The sequence below is a fragment of the Erpetoichthys calabaricus genome, chromosome 10, assembly GCF_900747795.2.
Source record: "Erpetoichthys calabaricus chromosome 10, fErpCal1.3, whole genome shotgun sequence".
Taxonomy (NCBI): domain Eukaryota; kingdom Metazoa; phylum Chordata; class Cladistia; order Polypteriformes; family Polypteridae; genus Erpetoichthys; species Erpetoichthys calabaricus.
In genome coordinates this window covers 112190848-112212275 of record NC_041403.2, presented here as the reverse complement: position 1 = coordinate 112212275, position 21428 = coordinate 112190848, and the positions used below count along the sequence as shown (strand labels likewise).

Sequence of the window (21428 nt, the reverse complement as noted above, 5' to 3'; positions counted from 1 at the left end):
TCTATCCTTAGCATCCTTCTCCCAATATACTGAACATCTCTCCTCATTTACTTTCTGAAACTACATATTCCAAATCAAGTTTGTATGAGACTGAACTCTACCCTGGCAGTACTGAGCACAAAGTAAGAAATATCCTTGGATGGTGCACTAATTCAGCACAGGGCAAACTCTGCTTAGACAGTCAGCAATCAGACTGACCTCTATGCACCCAACAGGCACATGATGTTCCTGCCCTGTTCCAATTGCTGTTGAAATGGGCTCCAACACCCCACAACCCTTAATTGGAGTGCTCATGCTCAGAAAATTAATAAGTGACTTTCCTTCACTCCATAGTAATAGAAGTCTGGGAGTCATGGAGAGGAAATTCATAATTACAGTGACTGGGTTTCAGAGGAGTATACCTGTAGTCAATTGTTGACATGTGTCATCGCTTTTTGCATACATTACATTTTTCTCTTGAAGATTTGCTGTGGACTTGCGTCAATCTTCTAAAGCTACGTTAGATCTGTTTCAGTTTAATCACATTTTTTTAATCACTAAGGAGCTCCTAGAAATGTAGTACTTTTGCCTTGATCAGGGATGTACTGCTGATGACATGAGCATAAGTCAGAAATTTCAACTGCTTCAACAGTGAGAGCAGAACAGTAATGAAACTGGACTATTATCGTTTTTATTTTACTGTATATATAGGTATGATAGTAGTCGTCAAATGCATTATTCTTCATAGGGAGAAACAGTAAAATTTGTACTGTTTCATTGTTAAGCATGTGCATTTCTGCTGGAAATTATACAACAACAACAGTTTATTTGTTGTATAGCTCAAAGTCGCCCAGAGTGCTGTAACAGGCCCCATTTTTTGACAGCCCCCTTGCCTTGACTCCCTAAGAAGACAAGAAAAAAACTTCCAAAAAATACTCTTGTTGGAAAAAAAAATGGAAGAAACCTTGGGAAAGGCAATTCAGAGAGAAAACCCTTTCCAGGTAGGTTGGGGCATGCAATGGGCTAAATACAATACACTAACTTTAAATGACAGCAACTACAAATGACAGTTAGTGTCACTTCAGACATCTTCTGATCCAGGTTCAATATAAGTTTATTCCAAAAAGCAATAAAAGAAAAAGATTAAAGAATCAGCCAAAATGTATAAATAGGAATATTATTAAAAAGGTATAACTGAAAAGATCATTGTACAAGAAAATAAAAAAGCCTGGTAATTTTGACATAGAGGAATGCCAGAAACAGATAGATAGATAGATAGATAGATAGATAGATAGATAGATAGATAGATAGATAGATAGATAGATAGATAGATAGATAGATAGATAGATAGATAGATAGATAGATAGATAGATAGATAGATAGATAGATAGATAGATAGATAGATAGATAGATAGATAGATAGATAGATAGATAGATAGATAGATAGATAGATAGATAGATACTTTATTAATCCCAATGGGAAATTCACATTCACAGCAAGAGATAAAAAAAAGCATTTGAAATATCAAACGAGAAATCAAAATAAAAATTGGTAGAGAAGCCAAAACAAACAGCAAGCATTTTTTTCAGCAATACTCCAGGAAAAAGACAATAAAAGAGAATTTAAGAAACCTTAGGGACATGAATGGAGAAATAATTGAGAATGACAAGGAAATAGCAAAGGAACTGAACAAATATTTCGCCCAAGTATTTATAAAGGAAGAAACAAGTGGAATGCCTCATGCAGAAGTAAAAACAAACTCTGAGTTCATAGATTTTAAAATAGAAGAGTCAGATGTGCTTCAAGCTCTCACCACGTTGAAGACTAATAAAACCTCTGGACCAGATGAGATCTCACCAGTTTCATTGAAAGAGGTGAAAGATGTCATCTGTAAACCCTTATTAGGCGCATTTCAGCAGTTACTTCAGAAAGGAAAAGTGCCCGAGGACTAGAAAGTTGCAAATGTGACTCCAATCTTTAAGACAAAATGGATCCAAGGAATTACAGACCAATTAGTCTTACTTCTGTGCCATGCAAAACTATGGAAACTAGAATAAGAAATAAATTAGAAAATTACTTAAATGAAAATAATATTCTAAATAACAGCCAGCATGCGTTTATGAGAGGAAGCCCCTGCCTTACCAATATTTTAGTTTTTTTTGAAGAAACAACTGAAATAGTTGACAAAAACAATGCATGTGACAAACTTTACATAGGCTTTCAAAAAGCATTTGATACAGTCCCACACCAAAAATGAATTCTGCAATTAGAAGCTGTAAGCATCAGAGGTAACTTACAAAACTTCATCTTGAGTTGGTTAACTGGCAGAACACAAAAAGTACAGATAAGAGGAGAATGCTCCACATGAAGCAAGGTCATCAGTATAATCCCTCAGGGGTCTGTCCTTGAACCATCACCTTTCCTGATTTATATTATTGACATTGATTCAAGTATAGTTAGTAAACTTGTCAAATTCACAGATGACATTAAAAGTGGAAGGATGGCGGACATTGAGGAGGCAGCTTTTAGGCCCTGTAACTAAAAGCTCGACCTCCCAGTTATTTAATTAATTCTTGTAATCATAAGCAGACCAGCATCTTGAGATCTGAATGTGCATTCTGGTTTTTAAGTAATGATCAGTCCAGATTAGTAAGCATGACTTTGGCCATTTAAGGTTTTACATGTTGTGGTGGTCGGCTGGGGGCTGTGCCCAGCTGCGACACCAGGACGGACAGGGAGAGGGACTGTGCCTCTCCAGGACCACGAGAGGGCAGCTGCCCTGCGTGGTTTGGGGGCCACGGGGTCTGAGCATGGAAGCTCAACACTGTAAGGGCCCGTGGCCACCGCCAGGGAGCACCCAGACGATGTGGAGCCTCGGACGGAAGCACTTCCGCCACACCTTCCACAATGTTAACGGAGGATTTTGAAATCTGCCCTAAACTTAACTGGGGTCCAGTGTAAGAATTTAAGAATTGGAGTTATGTGTTTGTATTTCCGTGTTCTTGTAATAATTCTTGCAGCAGCATTTTGAATCAACTAAAAGATGTATGAAGAATGATTTGATGAGCCAGTGAACGCTGTATGTTGGCATAGTATGATAGCATTCATACTGAAATAAAAGTCTTTATTTTATAAGAGGGACGTTCAAAAAGTTTCTGCACTTTTATATTTACGTTGGAAATGGTGAAGGCAGGAGGAGTAGCAATTGGGCATTAAAAAGTTGTTATGACATTGGGAAAATTGCATCACAAAGGGTGGTGACTATGCAGAACGTGCTCATAATTTGTTTTTGAAATTCTTAATAAATAGAGTAAAAAAAAGTGCTGAAACTTTATGCACTTCCCTCATATTTCAGGCATTCTGTTTTTCAGCTTTCAGTAGGCTGCAAAATGCAGTGACTTCATGAATTTCCTAAAAGGCTGATTAAACTTAAAGAACACTTTTTATTTAAAATGTACCTGTCACTACTGTATTATAAAATGAGATTTAATGAGTCCATGGAGTGACCACTTTATCTTGGTTATTAAGACAATTTTGTTTGGTTTATATTTTGTCAAAAATAGCTCAGCTTTGAAAGAATACACCTACCTACTGTAGTTCTGTTGGGGAGATATGAAAAATGAAAAATAATGTAATTGTGGAGCCCGTAAATTCGCATTATTATTCAGCATGGTGAGGTGGAAGTACATTGATATAAGAATGAACAAGCAAATTAACTTTATTTGTCCTTAGGGACAAATTTGGCTTTTTACTTTTATTTTCACATTTCTTTGAAAAAGCAAACTCAAAAACAACAACAATTTATTTCTTGTATAGCCCAAAGTCATACAAGAAATGCGTCACTGAGGTTTAACTTGACTCCAGACTCCCAGCCTTGACTCCATGTTTGTACTTTAAAAGTAACAAAACATCCAGGCTAGCAGTTCTAAAAAGACAACAGCTGGGAATTATAAAAATTAAAAAGTAAGACAATGTAGGGCATTGTGTGAGACAACGTTTGCATGTAGTATAGTTTTTTAAAATTAATTTAAAAATTTGAAGGAGAGAAGGCTATGTTGCCAGACATAAACTATATTATACAAATAAGATATTCAGTGTAGCTACACATGTAAGAATCTTTAACAACAGGTAATATTTGATAGTGAGTTATTTTTGTACATTCTCGAGCTTACTTACCAATTTAAGATTTTGGAGTGCCAAAGCTTATCCTAAAAGCAACAGCTGACATGTGATAAACAGCCCTGGACAACATGCCAGCCTATTGTAGGGCACACAAACACACCCTCCCGATTACACTAGGTCCAATTGAGCATTATGAATTAACCTAACCACCATATCTTTGGAAATGTGATTGGGAAACTGGAGTACCAGGAGAAAGACAAACAATACCTGTATGTAGGATAAGAACGCAGAATGCTAGATTCATGAAGCACCCGCACTAACCATTGCACTAGTGAAGTGCTATAGTAATACTGAGAGAAAATTGTAAATTATATAGAAAACTTTGATATAATTCTCCTCCTGCCTGGTCTTAAAAACGTATATGGTATTTCAAAAATGCTCTCAATAAATGAATATGTGTCTTTGCTGTTGTTAAACAACACATAACAGTCTGTACAGTGTGTAAAAGAAAACACAGGTCTACTTAGCGTGGATGCGTATAACAGTACATTTTAAAATTAATTTTCATGGTATATTAGCATTTAATCTGTATTCCATACATGTACATCATGACTACAGATTGGTGAACCCTGTGAACAAGTACTCAGGATAATAGGCTGTTTGAACAATGTAGCATTTCAGATACTGTATCATAATTGCATATTTCAGGTTGGCCTAGAAAATTATGGCTTATGAGCCGTTTTCTGAAATAGCTTTATACATAATATGTAAAGTGTATGATATTACAAAAAATGAGTAGTTCTTCAGTCTTCAAAGTGTAGGATAAAGAATGATTCCAAGGGAAACACAGCATTTTTGAGCCATAATTAGCTGTTGGTGAGAGAAGATAGTTTGTTACCTGTGTGGCGGACCCATGCCTAGCCAGGACGCCCCTTTGGCACTGGATCCGGGGGAGCAGCCATAGGATGCACATTATGTTCCCCGGAACACTTAGTGGCAGCCCCCCTGGGTTGCATCAGGGCCACAATTATGTTACACTGGAGCTCATCCTTGTTGGGCTCTGTGGCCACTGCCAGGGGGAGTTGCAAGGCTTCCTGAGCCCATGTGGGCTGTAACACAGCCACACCCGGAAGTGCAGCCTAATTAGGCCAATTACCACCTGGAGCACTTCTGGGTGGGCTATAAAAGAAGCCTGCAACCACTAATTGAGGTGCCAGAGTCGAGAGGGGGAGGACGAAGTTACCTGGGAGGAGTGGAGGATATTTCTGTGGTATTGTGTTGGTGTTTTGGGACTGTACTGTGGCTGAGGGATACGGGGAAGACGTGCCCTCCAGCTGAAGAAAAATAAATTTGTGTTTTATTTTACGTGTGCCTCCATGTCCATCTGTGTAGGGTCAAGCACCTATTTAGCGCATTTCACACCTGGTTACATTAATTTCTTCAGCTGTTTAATAAAAAGCAAATAAAATAAACCAGTAGGTTTAGTATTTATTATTATTCGGGAGAGACATTAAAGTAACTGTATTTCACAGCAGGAGTATAAAGCAAAAATAACACTGGCATGTTTTTTGACAATTAAGGATGTGGCTAATTTTTGTTACATTGATAAACTCTGATTTAAAGAAATTAATATTAACTTTTTATATCATAATCAACATAGTCAGATGAGACTACCATTGCATGTTTTAAAACTCTTGTGAAGCTTGCTACATGTAGTCACTTTAATACACCTTCTGCAAAAGGTGCTGACCTTGAAAGTGAATAATCTGCATTGTTTAATCACAGCCGTCAGTCATTCCGATGTATTAAATGCTAACATCTTTGCTGTTACAGGAAAGACCTATGTGGGGCTGAAGATTGCCCAAGCTATTCTGACGAATGAAAGAGTATGGCAACGACAGCATGGCAGGAACCCTGTGCTGGTGGTCTGCTATACTAATCATGCACTGGACCAGTTCCTGGAAGGTAGGTGTTAGTTTTGGAAACTAGAAGTTGATTTTTGTAAGTTTAAGCTTTATGAAGTAACCAGAGGACAATTAAAACTTGGTGATTTTTTACTGTCAACCATGATTTCAAAAATCCTATAATAAATATATTTGATTCTATATAATAAATGCATTTATTATGCATGCAAGGCTACTCAGCATAAGTGGTTTTGGAAAATGGATGTATAAAGAATATATTCAGGGGAAACTAAATCATTTTTTGAGTGACAGAAACTTATAGTAACTGTTTTAGTTGTTTGATAAAAACTGAATAATATAAACCAGTATGTCAGTATTTATTTATACAGTATGAAGAGGTAGCCAACAAAGACTCCTCTGCTTCCTGATCATTCTGTTTTATTAATCTTCTAGTAATGGGCAATATATGTAACTGTTTTGGTTGTGGTTTGTTATAGTCCACCTTGATAAAATAAATTACTTCCACTAATAATTAATAATAATTAATTTTTATCCCTTTTTAACATTCTGGCATTACTACTCCTTAGGCATTCATTCTTTTTTGGAAAAGGGTATTGTGAGAGTGGGTGGCCGAAGCAATAGTGAAATCCTTAAGAATTTTACACTGAGAGAACTGAGAGGTGCTAAGAATTTTCGAAAAAATTTACCTAATCACCTGCGACGAGCTTACTTTGAGGTGAGTAGTAATAACTACTGTGAATTAGAGGATATACTCTTAATGCCATTCCACTTTTCTCTTATTAAATTTTTAATGGCCAAAATAAGACAAGTTGATATACATTCAAATAAACATAAAGCATGTAACCATGTACCATATCCTCCAATGTAAAGCACCAATACGAGTAAGATATTTGTTTCAATTTATAGAACTTGCTTAACTTTAGAATACAATTTTGCAATGCATTTATATCATATTTGTAAAGAAATAACTTTGATTTGAAAAATACCACACTTTCCTCACTTGACAACTCCAAGAGCAGTTATAAACTGGTCAGAAGGAGATTTTAGTGGTCAACCACAAACTATATCTTGGGATACACTTTTAGGGTCCAGAATGCCCTCTGTAATTCATGTGACTGTCCTTCTTGGTAACTCCGTAGGTGTCTATGCAGTTCTTAGTGTCATCTTATGTTTAAAGGACTAGGCAATCCCCAAATAGCTGTTCACTATAACAATACACAGGAGGAGTTATATATATATTTGTATGTGTCCCACTGTCAGCTTTCAGAGTGTATAACTTCTCTCAGTTTGTGTTCCAATCTCTATGCCCAGGGAGTATTTACTTCTTTTGATTAAAACAATATGTGTCACTCATTCCACTAACATTCATGTCTTAGCCCTTTCTTTGTTCAATAGTGCTACCTGTTTTGCAACAACTTCTTAACTAGCTAAGCTACTCTCTAAAGTAGTTATGGAGGCATACTTTCAACCTAGATACCTGTTATCAATTGTTATCTGTATATTAGAATTGGATTCTAATGTCATATTAGTGGGGATAAGAGAGGTTAAGTGGCTTTATTGTCATAGCATCCAAACACAGCCTTGCAGCATACAGTGGCACACAATAATGTTCCCCAGGACTGTGGTGCAATATATCTTGAACACAGGACAAGTGCAAGACAGGTAAGGAAGTATACTATATTTTAAATAGACAGATAAACACTTTAGTTTAGGTACTGCAAAAATGTATCAATTACTCATTTTCTCTTATGTAACAAATAACACTTTCAAAACATCAGTAAAGTGTTTATTCATCTGTGCTATGTAGCCTACTAAAATAACTTCACTTTGGAATGACCAGAAGTGGCTTATGTGATTCATATATCCCTTAATATGTCAAACTATGTAGAGATCAATAACAACTTTACTGATGCTTTATAAGTATAATTAAGAACAAAAGAGGCTTTTGTTAAAGTTTTGTTCAATAAGAGTAAATAAGTAATAGATGCTGTAAGGGACAGCCGGCTGCCCAACCCAGCCAGAACACCCAAGTTTCCTTTACCAGGCAATTTCTGGCAGTATTGATATGAGTGTTAACTTCTTAAAAGAAATTGCTTTCTTTGTTGCACATACATTGTGAATGCCTGATAGACCTCTAACATGATTATTTTAGTAAAATAATGTTATACAAAACTGTGCCTCTTGGCCTTGATGTTTAATGATTTTTAAAAAAAATAATGGTATTGATAATATTGTTCTTGAATGAAATGGAATAGGATGATTAAAAAAAGAACGCGTGTCTCTAATATTCTCACAGATTACAAGTGAACTGGCCCAGGCAGAACATCGCATCCGAGAGGAGGCAGGGCATCTTGAATGTATCCTACGTGGGGTTCTGCATGAGCAATTTCTGGAACGGTTCATTCGTGTGGAGCACTGGAATTCTCTCCATCATCTGCCAGTAAGGTTTTACTCCTGTATTGTACAAAGGTGCCTGATAACTCTGCATGCACAAACAGAAAGCCACAAAGGTTAAATGAATTTGGTGTCTCTTTTTGCATGAGAAGCCCTGAAATGTGAATCTATTTTAATTAGGTAACTGCAACTTTAATCTGACTCTAACTTAGTCCAGGGATGGTTCTTGCTTTGTGTCCAATGCTGCCTAGATAGGCAATCGTTTCTTACAACCCGAAACTGGGAAGGCAGGTTTGAAAATGAATATATGAATGGATGAAATTGATCTAGTTTTGATCTGGGAATGACATCATGTTTACATTATCTGTGGTTTTGTTTTTCTTTTTCTGCACTGGGGCACTACTGCTATAATAACAAAATAATGAATACAGACTTAAAGAAGGGGACTGTCATATAGAACCTTTCCATAAAGTGACACTACTGACTTTTTTGTATATTATGTGCATTTCTGATATGGCAACACTGCTGAGTAAATATTAGCACTACTGATTCACAGCTGTCGGGCCTTGGGTTCCATTCACAGCTGAATCAGTGTCTGTGTGAGACATTCTGTCAAGATCTACATCAGTTTTCACATATATTTTTTTAATTCCTTGAATATATCAAAGACGTGCATACTAGAATCACTTGTGAACCTAAATGGAGAGGGTGTGCACTATAATAGATTGGGGTTTCACCCAGGGTTAGGGCTGCCAATTCTTTTTCTCTGGAAATGAGGACATTTGGGTAAAAAAAAAATGAGGACTTTTGAGGACACCTTTCCCTATGATGCCATAATACGCCTTTATACTGTCTTATGGTTGTTTAAAATGATATAAACCTTTAGTAGCAGTTTATCACTATAATTATGATATGATGGCCTCAATCCGTCACTGTCAAAGTAATAACCCATTAAACATTTTGAATATTTTAAGCCTCATAAATTAGCAGACTTCATTCCTTCCATTCTTATTTGGATAGCTTAACTGTTGTAAACCTGTAAAAAATGATACACATGGTAAATTCACTTATAGTAAAATAAAAATAATTTTATTCTTTTCAATTTAGTTTGCATTTATCTACATTCTTATGTTTTTCCACTGAAGCTATTTTTCTCAGAAAATCTGGGTTCTTGGATAAATATGAATAGAAATCTTTACATGCTACTGAAATTGAATCTTGAGAGCATTAGCCGCTTAATTGAATCTGTTCTGCCCTTTTGAAAACAAGGAGATTTGTTGCTCAAGAATGTCTGTGAACATGTACTTTCTTTTTGGCATACTGGGTATTCCAAAATTTATGTAAATGAAAGAATAATGAAAATATTATTAAATTACTTGAAGAAGTGACTTATTACTTGATCAACTGATAACTAAAAAGATATTTCATTTATGTAACAGAATAAAAATGTGATTTTTTTAATTAACTGAAACTTCAAGAGTTGATTTATTCATTTACAATTATAAATCCATTTTGGAACAATGGGTGGTAATAACAATATTTTCCATTAAAATATTAAAAAGTAGTACTTACTCACAATTAAATATGATGGACTGTACCTGGATGCATGAAATTTCTTGTTTAACCAAGCTCCTGAAAGAAGAATCGAAAATAAGATCTCACATAGAAAACGTGAAATTGTAATTTCGATTTTGAATAAATTCACTTAGTTACGGTGAATTAGGATTACAAATAATTAAGGAAAGGAACAACATTTATAATGAACCGTCTACTCATCTATAATAATAAAAGGCAAAGTCCTCACTGACTGACTCACTCACTCACTCACTGACTGACTCATCACTAATTCTCCAACTTCCCGTGTAGGTGGAAGGCTGAAATTTGGCAGGCTCATTCCTTACAGCTTACTTACAAAAGTTAGGCAGGTTTCATTTCGAAATTCAAAGCGTAATGGTCATAACTGGAACATATTTTTTGTCCATACACTGTAATGGAGGAGGCGGAGTCACGTATCGCGTCATCACGCCTCTTACGTAATCACGTGAACTAAAAACAAGGAAGAGATTTACAGCACGAGTCACACGCGGGAACGAAGGTAAATGACGTTAATTTTTGACTGTCTTTTAATACTGTGTAAGCATACATATTAACACATGTGCAATTAAACGTGTGCATTTACGGGGTGATTTCTCAGGCTTAAAAGCTCACCTTTTATCAAACGCGGGAACAAAGGTAACTGACGTTGTTCACTGTCTTTTAATACTGTGTAACCATACATATTAACACATGTCCAATTAAACGTGTGCATTTACGGGGTGATTTCTCAGGCTTAAAAGCTCGCCTTTTACTAAAAAGGTAAATGCAAAACTATTTTCAGTCAGTTTATTGAAACGCTCCCGTTAAGGATTGCAATAACATATTCGCGAGATAAAAGAACGAAGGAGGAGGAAATGGAGGAACAGCTGCAAACAGCGAAGAGCAAAAAATTTATTAAACAATTGAGAACGGAGCGAGTTAAGCATACAAGCATGTTCATAAGGGAAACAAAGCACGGTGTAAAACGTAAGTTTAAATTAAGTTTATAGAAACGCTCCCGCTGCGGATTGCAATAACATATTCGCGAGATAAAAGTTTAATGAGAAGACACGAGGTATAAACGAACCACACGCCGTGGCGCAACGTTAGGGGCAACAGTTTCAACCATTCTATGATCTGCTTCTCGCAACTGAAAGACGGCACATGGCGGATGTTAGCCGACTTGCTGACCGCAACGTTAGGGGCTTCAAGTATGGCGCTGACGCCACATCTCAGTGCCAACACTTTGCAGACTGTACTTAAAAGACACACCCTCCTCACTGGACAGTTAAAAACACCAATCAAACTAACGATGACATCAAGTATTACCCAATCAAAACTAGGAAAGGAGGCATCTTCATAAAATGCGTGTGGGATGATTTGCATGAGACGCTGCTTTAAAAAAAAAATGATAAAAAAAATACGGGATAAATCCCGTCCAGTATTGATTCAAAACGGGACGCGCAATTTCATTCTCAAACGCGGCACGATTCCGTATTTTAAAGGACGGGTGGCAACCCTACAGTGCCAGGTAACCACCCATACAATCACATTGTGATTCAGACTAGGAATGCAATGAATGTAATTACCCCGATCTACATACAAGGCGAAAGTCTTGCAACATTCAAAGATGATGGTTTGGGATAATTAGTACTTATTAAGTACACCATGGAACATAAAAGAGCTTATGAAGCCTTGAACCGAAAAAAGCAACATCTCAGAGATCGTACAAAAAAAAAAGGAGCAACAGTTTCAACCATTCTATGATCTGCTTCTCGCAACTGAAAGACGGCACATGGCGGATGTTAGCCGACTTGCTGACCGCAACGTTAGGGGCTTCAAGTATGGCTCTGACGCCACATCTCAGTGCCAACACTTTGCAGACTGTACTTAAAAGACACGCCCTCCTCACTGGACAGTTAAAAACACCAATCAAACTAACGATGACATCAAGTATTACCCAATCAAAAGTAGGAAAGGAGGCATCTTCATAAAATGCGTGAACCGAAAAAAGCAAGATCTCAGAGATCGTAAAAAAAAAAAAGGAGGTAATGTCGTTTTACTCGCTGTAGATTTTACTCAAACATTACCAGTTATTCCACGAGGGAGACCAGCAGATGAACTCAACGCGTGTTTAAAATCCAGGCTTCTCCCACGGTCGGTTATATGTCGCGTGTTCTCGGGTAGGTACACCAAAAAATGTATACATTTAAGCATGTAATGGGCAAAGAAAAAATGAGGTATACCCGAAGGCACTGCAGTAGTACTCAATGTAACTTTACTTCTTAAATGTTAATGTTTTACTGTTTAATAATTTATACGCTTCTTATATATTGTTCAAATTCTTTTATGAAAATACCACTGACAGCGCAATGCACGATAACATGGAGTGAATACACCATACGCATCTGCCCACGGCCGCCCTGGTGTGTGCAGATAGGAGTTGATTCTAAAATAAAATAAACATAAAAAGAGTAATACATTCATCACCCATAAAGCGGATAGCAGACGTGACGTATTATATGTGTACCACATTTCAAGTCAATACGTGAAACGGTTTGCAATCCTGGACAGACCAACGAAAAGCCACGGTAGCAAATTATTGAAGAAGATTTTACTGTTTAATAATTTATATTTATATGAAATGTGCTTCTTATATATTACTTCATATTCTCATATGATAATGATGTTAATGTTGTTTATATTGATTTCTATGTTATTGTAAGTGCATCTATGTGTGTATATGTATGTATGTATGTGTATATATATATATATATATATATATATATAAAAAATATATATATAAAAAATATATGTGTATATGTATATATAATATATCTGTATATGTGTGTATATGTGTGTGTATATGTGTATATGTATATATATATGACAGCAACACTCATAACAATGACAACACAATTACATTCACAATCATGTTACGTTATTTTTAAAATGTTTCCTTTACTTTTTCATAACCTCTTTAACACACTACTTCTCCGCTGCGAAGCGCGGGTATTTTGCTAGTCAAGAAGATAAAGCTGAATTCAAAAGTGAAGTGAAAAAACCCAGTTGGACAGATATCGACTGTTCTCGTCAATATGTGTGTTGTTTTCTACCGGAATGGAAGTGAAGCTTCTGGGAAACAAGTGTGTGCACTACTTCCACAAATGCTGATTAGTGTACGCTTTCAGTTTTTACCAATGTTAAGGATATGGAGATTTTCAAATTTTAGAAGCCAAAATTCCGGACATTTTCAAAATTTTATAAATTCCTCCTGGACAGTCCATGGCACTTTAAAAATTAGGACATGTCCAGGAAAATAAGGATGGTTGGCAGCCCTACCCAGGGTTTAATCCCTGCCTTGCACTAGCCTTTGGTGTAAGTTCTGGTTCCCAGTGAACATGTATTAAACTTAGAAACTTAAAAAAACATGGTTAAGAAAAATGAATAGATGGAATATATCTTTTAGAAATGCAAACATTAGTATTTTTTTGGTTTTGAAAGTAGAAAGAATCAATGAATGAATTCATTATGATATGCAGTGAAGTAATTTTATTAACACATCATAATACCAGTAAGACCTGGTGTAACACTCTGCAAATAAAACATCCCTGGTTGATAAGAAATTGTGTTTTAATTTAACTATTGACAAATTTCCTTTTGACTGTTACTCTTACAATTTTCGTATTATTGTCATGACCATTCAATCTAGAGAAGAATGATCAAAACAAATGGGAAATATGAGCAGCAGAGATTTATGGCAAACTATCTTCATTTTTTCCATTTTTGTTTCTCCTAAGTTTTACAAGGGCATCCCTGTCTATGGAAAAAAAGATTCCCTGATTCTCGAGTGGCTGGGCCTAGGAACTTCAGGGTTCCAGATGACACATCATCATCAGGCTGCAGAGTACAATGCAGGTATGTTGCATATAGAGTTTTAAGAACTAATTTGCAAACAGGAAGAATAAAACCACCCAGAACACCTCATCCACAGAAAAACTTGAGTTTTTAATAATGACGAGTTTATTATTTTAACATAAGAAAAACAAATTCAAAGCAAAGAATCAGTAATAATGATTCAGGGAATAAACATTCTAAATATCATAAATTAGGTAAATACAAAGTGGCAAAAATAGGATCCACAGGCTAAAGTAAGAAAACAAAAACTGATACTTAATAAATAAACTACTGAGCCACAATTACAAATCCCAGTACCAAAATACTTAATTATAAAAGCTAAAGTTGCTAAGCAAAAAACATAGAAAAAAGAGTAATGAATACTATCTTACTAGAAACATGAAGTTAACCGAAAAATACAGCTGCAGAAAAGATACAAAAGAGAAGCTGCAGCAACAGGTGTCCTAAATAGTACTCAGGTAACTGCAGTCGTATTGAGCATAGCACCCAAGGGCTGCAAACTAATAAGAGATCCCACCCCCTAATATTAATTAATAACTTAAAATAAAGAAAACAGGTAGTTAACTATGTAAGAATAATCAACAATCAAAAAACAAACAGGTGAAAACCTTAAACAAAGAAAACAAAAACTGGGAAAATAAAACTAAAAAACAGAGACAGAGCCCCAGCATGATCCTGACATTATGAAGCATATAAGGATAAGTTTCGGATTAGTCAAAGTTTTTTCTTCACAATAAAGGTATATATTAATTTGCCAAATGTGTTCTAAATGGATGCATTTTGAATACAGTACATTTTAAACTATAGCATGCATGTTGCTGTAATTAAAAATGGTGTCCAAGTGGCAACAGTTGAGATGTAAAAAGAAAAGCCTTAAGGTATACCAAATATGTCTACTTTGAACCAGTAAAGTTTTCGGTTTAAGAAAACATGCCTTCTCTATTTCTAAGGCATGCTTTCGTCAACAAAAGGAAACATGAAGTAACAAATTTTATCACAAATGCTTGTACTATTTTTCTTGTGGTAAGAACATGTTTCCTGTGCATTTGTCTGCTGTCACAATGGCTGTCATTGGTAGAGTGTTCCTGCCAATTTTCCATAACAATGCCGTAGTTTTGGGATGCATGTCGTCCTTATTTTATATTTCCAATTCTGTTACATCAATGGGCATGTTCTACCATGACTCATTTTCAGTACATATCTACACATCAAACCATTATGACTGTACAAGATTCAAAATGTGCACCAGCACTGGCAGCAGAGGCGTACACAAAACATATATTTTTCCCATGCAATGTGAACACACATGCTGAATTATATTCATACACTGTGGTTTGATGGGAGAGGCACACTCAAGCCAAGTTCTGCTTTACATAGGTCCTTCTGGTTCCACCACAGTACAATCTAACTTGTGTCAGCATCAATTATTTATTTTCACATGTTCCTACTTTATCAGGTTTACCTTGAGCAAGCCGCCTTTCATCATTGTACTCTTTACCTTCGGCTTGCTCTTTCCATTTTGTGACATCTTCTTTTTTCCCTATACCGGTTCAGGCTGTGTAGTGATTGCTGCTAGTTGCATGAAAAATATTGCAATACCATTCCCTGTGATTTTATATATGGTTTTACCTATCTGAAATCAAGAATTTTGGAATCAGCAAATGGGAGTGTATAGGTATGTGTCGAAGGCCACGTTTCTCCTGATACATTCAGTGTTGTTATATTTTACATAGCTTACAGAGTGAGATTTATGATGCCAGTGAAGGACAGCATGGTGCATGTTGGTGAATTGTGCAGATAGTAGTTCTATTGTACTTTTATAGCAAATTCCAAAGTAATGAAATTTTCAGAATGACAAATACTTTTTGTGGGCCCAGACAAACTTTCATACAACATCATATAAAATGGATATCATTTTAATGAAATGTAAATTTCAATATAACAAACGTTTTTTGACCAAAAGATAATAATGCAATGCAAAAAATACTTACTACCACACATACACTTTTCGCTAAGCCTTATTTACCTTGAAACAGAATTTTTTTTTATTAAACAAAATTTCCGGTCTTGGGCAGTCTCGGCGAGAATGTAGGTGTGACATCATTCTACACCGAGTGTCTGTGTGTGTGTAGCTGTATCATGTGCATATACTGTACTGTTCTGTATTCATACCTGTATTTCTATAAAAAAAAAGTTAAAAGGTACCTATAATGTCTCATTTTCATTCTGTATAGATACCTATATTTATATAAAAAACAGTGACATCTAACATCTTATTTTTAAATGAAATAAAATAGAGCTACTTTATTACTGTATATAGAAGGCAGGTATAGTCTCAAGACTTCATTAAAAATAGGAGTTGTTACACCAGCACTCAAGATAGGAGCTGCGACACGGGCAGTCATTGTTCCTGTTCGGAATCACTGCTGTTGCAGACCAGGGGCCTCATGTATAAACGGTGCGTACACACAGAAATGTTGCATAAGAACGTTTCCACGTTCAAATCGCGATGTATAAAACCTACACTTGGCGTAAAGCCACACACAATTCCACGGTACCTCATACCTTGGCGTATGCAAGGTTTTGCAGACTGGCAGCACCCAGCACCAAAGCAGTGCTGTTGTTCCTGTGTGGTTACCCTTTCTTAGATCCACATCCACGATGGCGGCTTTATCAAATACACTGAAATTAACCACATATCGTTCATAAATTTAATGCATCTGATTGTAATTAACCTGTAACAATATAATGGTCCACAGAAGGGCCAAACTATTCCAAATACCACAGCTGCTTTAGCATTGTTACTCTCACTGCATCTTCTTCTTCTACTTTCAGCTGCTCCCGTTAGGGTTTGCCATAGCTAATCATCTTTTTCCATATTACTCTCTCATCACCACTCGGAGCATCTGATCGGAAAGAGAATTACCAGTATACAGAATCAAGCACACACTGCCACAGCCATTCGCTATTTGAACTGCTCTCATCCGACAAATGCTTCAGAGCCTTTCCTATACAGACCTCGCAGTTCAAAAACAGTTTAATCCCAAGAACTATAAATGCACTCAATCAGTCCATCAAGTGCTCCTTATAGAACTGTTTGTGCTTACAACTACAATTACCTCACTGGAAACTTGCGATACAGTTATAATATTGCACAACCTGAGCCACTTTATAAAGCGCGTATTTACATATGATGATGATATAATTTTTAAGATGAAATGCAGCAAAATATGTTTATTACATTATACAGATAAAATGTTAACATCGTTTAAATAATCTATATTGTTAATATAATTAAACGTGAGGAAACAGTGGTGCAGCGCTGGCTAGTTCAGGGATTGTTCCTGCCTCACACTGTATTCTTGCTGAGGCTGGCGCGACACTGGAAAGATAGATGGATATAATAATTAAACATGTACTATGAAGATATTTCAATGTTCCTTAGAAGAATCGGTGTTCTAAGCTTACAGATGGCTTAACGTCTATTACAGAGCTGATTGTGTGGCGATTGGTTACTTGGAGAAAGAAGAGGAAGGACAGGAATTGGGGGTTAGTACATTTGAAAGAGACAGTACTGCTGCAATAAATTATTTCATCGAAGGTCACGCACGGCACAGCAAGCATCTTGCAGGAGGCAGGAACAATCTGTGGACGAGGCGCCTGCTTGTCACCATCACTGCGCCACCATGATTACATGTTTAATAACATGTTTTAATTCCTATCATCATCAGTATACAGTATATCTCAGTATTTTAATTATTCAGAGAGCTGTAATATCACAAATGTAATGGATTCTGTGTCCTGCTGGAGGACGAGAAAGTCCATTTAAGAAGCACGTACTGATTCAAACACATAGAGCACATAGAAGAACACATACAAAACAAAGCATTTAACGTGCTAGTTTAGTTACGATGGGATTTGAGAAACTAGTAAATTAAACGATTTTAAGATGTAGTTTATGATGTTCTACTTTAATGACAAAATAAACTACGTGATTAAAGTGGAAATTTCGAGATTAAAGTTGACATTTCGTGCTTTTGTAACACCATGTGCCTTTTTTTTTTACTGTACCCTAATAAGCTTTCATATGACACTCAGACGGTGGACTACGAGTCACCTTTTCACGCCGACTTTGATATGTGACAACTTTTTTATTTCGGCACTGTGCGACTTTGTGAATTTGAGCTTTCGAGTTTCTCCAACACGCTATGTCACTAGATCAACTTCCTTTTGTTGCTTATATAACTGTTTAAACTAACAAATAGTTCGTTTTTCTTTGCCTCCATTTGGTATTTGCTGAAATTCTATTTTTCCTCGTACTTTTGCCATTGCCTTTTCACAGAACGGTGAGCTTAAGGGCTATTTATATTGATTTGCATATTCAAAGAGGCGTAATTTTGGGAGGAGTTGGGGCGGGACAGCAGGCGCGTGCACGTGCATTAATTTCCACGCTGAGCGGGATTTATGTAGCGGAAGAATGCGGAAGTTGGTGAACGCACAGATTCCTGCATCTGGATTTTTCTGTGCATAAGCACATTTCGGCTTTTGTGCTTACCTCATGTTATAGTGCGAATTCTAGGCACAGTGTTATGCATGAGGCCCCAGGAGATTGCGAGGGAGAGCGGGTCAAACCCTGGTGTTAAATGTTCTAAACATTGTGCAACAAGCACATTACACAGTAAGTCTGATCCTGCTGAAGACAAACAATTACTTTTGTTTACTGTTTACCAGACACAGTAGAGCAGCTACAGAGCTGTCCTTGCGCTGCTGCCATTAGTGATGGCAAGTAGCTGGCGACCCCGGTCACAGTACTATATGTATTTTCCCCATATTCATTATAACGGAATTTCTATTATAACGAAATATTTTTATGGTCCCATTAATTTTGTTACAACGGGATTCCTCCTGTATATGTGACAACAAATCTGAATTGATTGCACTATATTATATTTTTTATTACCTGCATGCCATTATTAAGTTCACATTGCCAATCAATACTCAGCATTATGTACTGTTTGTGGTGTGCTGTGTGTGCACACAAAACAAATACATACTGAGGAAATGAAAAGTGCAGTAGAAAGTTGTTGAATTTTATAGCAAAGGTTAAGTGTCAGAGATAATGAATAAGGTAAACTTCTTTGAGTGTGCAAAAGTATCTAGTAACTTTCATTGTCCGTAATATGATTAAGTAGCTCTGAGTTGTGACTCAGTTCTGAGTCAATTTTGAATGATTTCAATCATCTTTTCACTACGTACAAAGACAGCTGCAAATGCAGTCCTCTGATATATTGGGACCTGCAGCAGTCTTTGTATGCACAATCGCTTCCCTGTTGTAGAGGCATTTCACAGTCAATGATGGAAAGTACTGGAACACCAACAATTTTTCAGATTTGTCATGTGATCTTCTTCATTACATGTAGTGAAAAACAGTGAGGGCTTGTAAGTGTAACATCCTTTCAGTTATGATTGTTTAGTTATTTATAAAACAGAGACAGTAATTCACACCAGGACAGTGCCAGCAATAGGACAGCTCTTTTCAAGGAGAAAATATTATGCTCAAAGAAACCTTGGCCCTGGGATGAAATGTTGCCAAACAGGGAGATAAACAGTAGTAAAAAGGCTGAATCTCACTGTGAAGGAATTATTTTTATGTATTTTTTTCTATATATTGTATGTGAATATGAAAGTTGTGTAACTTTAAATTTCTAACTTTACTAGTAACTTTCCAAAGTCTATAGGATGATGTACTTCTTGTTAGCTGTATTTCTTAACTATGTTTACATAAGCTTAGGAATCTCTTTGTCTAGGCAGAGTGGCTAAATTAGAACAGTGAGTTCACTTACTTCTTTCCATCCATCCATCCATCCATCCATCCATCCATCCATCCATCCATTGTCTCCCACTTATCCGAGGTCAGGTTGCGGGGGCAGCAGCTTGAGCAGAGATGCCCAGACTTCCCTCTCCCCGGCCACTTCTTCTAGCTCTTCCGGGAGAATCCCAAGGTGTTCCCAGGCCAGTCGAGAGACATAGTCCCTCCAGCATGTCCTGGGTCTTCCCCGGGGCCTCCTCCCGGTTAGACGTGCTCAGAACACCTCACCAGGGAGGCGTCCAGGAGGCATCCTGATCAGATGCCCGAGCCACCTCATCTGACTCCTCTCGATGCGGAGGAGCAGCGGCTCTACTCTGAGCCCCTCCCGGATGACTGAGCTTCTCACCCTATCTTTAAGGGAGAGCCCAGACACCCTGCGGAGGAAACTCATTTCAGCCGCTTGTATTCGCGATCTCATTCTTTCGGTCACTACCCATAGTTCATGACCATAGGTGAGGGTAGGAACATAGATCGACTGGTAAATTGAGAGCTTCGCCTTGCGGCTCAGCTCCTTTTTCACCACGACAGACCGATGCAGCGCCCGCATTACTGCAGATGCCGCACCGATCTGCCTGTCGATCTCACGCTCCATTCTTCCCTCACTCGTGAACAAGACCCCAAGATACTTGAACTCCTCCACTTGGGGCAGGATCTCGCTACCAACCCTGAGAGGGCACTCCACCCTTTTCCGGCTGAGGACCATGGTCTCGGATTTGGAGGTGCTGATTCTCATCCCAGCCGCTTCACACTCGGCTGTGAACCGATCCAGAGAGAGCTGAAGATCACGGCCTGATGAAGCAAACAGGACAACATCATCTGCAAAAAGCAGTGACCCAATCCTGAGCCCACCAAACCGGACCCCCTCAACGCCCTGGCTGCGCCTAGAAATTCTGTCCATAAAAGTTATGAACAGAATCGGTGACAAAGGGCAGCCCTGGCGGAGTCCAACTCTCACTGGAAACGGGTTCGACTTACTGCTGGCAATGCGGACCAAGCTCTGGCACCGATCGTACAGGGACCGAACAGCCCTAATCAAGGGGGCCGGTACCCCATACTCTCGGAGTACCCCCCCACAGGATTCCCCAAGGGACACGGTCGAATGCCTTTTCCAAGTCCACAAAACACATGTAGACTGGTTGGGCAAACTCCCATGCACCCTCCAGGACCCTGTTAAGGGTATAGAGCTGGTCCACTGTTCCGCGACCAGGACGAAAACCACACTGTTCCTCCTGAATCCGAGGCTCGACTATCCGACGGACCCTCCTCTCCAGGACCCCCGAATAGACTTTTCCAGGGAGGCTGAGGAGTGTGATCCCTCTGTAGTTGGAACACACCCTCCGATCCCCTTTCTTAAAGAGGGGGACCACCACCCCAGTCTGCCAATCCAGAGGCACTGTCCTGTCCATGCGATGTTGCAGAGGCGTGTCAACCAAGACAGTCCTACAACATCCAGAGCCTTTAGGAACTCCGGGCGTATCTCATCCACCCCCGGGGCCCTGCCACCAAGGAGTTTTTTGACCACCTCGGTGACCTCAGTCCCAGAGATGGGGGAGCCCACCTCTGAGTCCCCAGGCTCTGCTTCCTCATTGGAAGGCATGTTAATGGGATTGAGTAGGTCTTCGAAGTACTCCCCCCCACCGACCCA

At 37.9% G+C, this 21428-nt stretch overlaps 2 protein-coding genes across 2 annotated transcripts in view; both read left to right on the top strand.

Moving 5' to 3' along the window:
- stau1 (staufen double-stranded RNA binding protein 1) overlaps positions 1-21428 on the top strand; it is an 814059-nt gene that overhangs the window by 276544 nt on the left and 516087 nt on the right. The window lies entirely within an intron of this gene.
- Positions 1-21428, top strand: part of znfx1 (zinc finger, NFX1-type containing 1) — a 69346-nt gene that overhangs the window by 19842 nt on the left and 28076 nt on the right. The window contains exons 5-8 of the mRNA XM_028811726.2: positions 5936-6067; positions 6594-6742; positions 8324-8467; positions 13797-13914. Coding sequence (XP_028667559.1) covers positions 5936-6067; positions 6594-6742; positions 8324-8467; positions 13797-13914 — 543 coding nt within the window. The remainder of the gene's footprint in view (positions 1-5935; positions 6068-6593; positions 6743-8323; positions 8468-13796; positions 13915-21428) is intronic.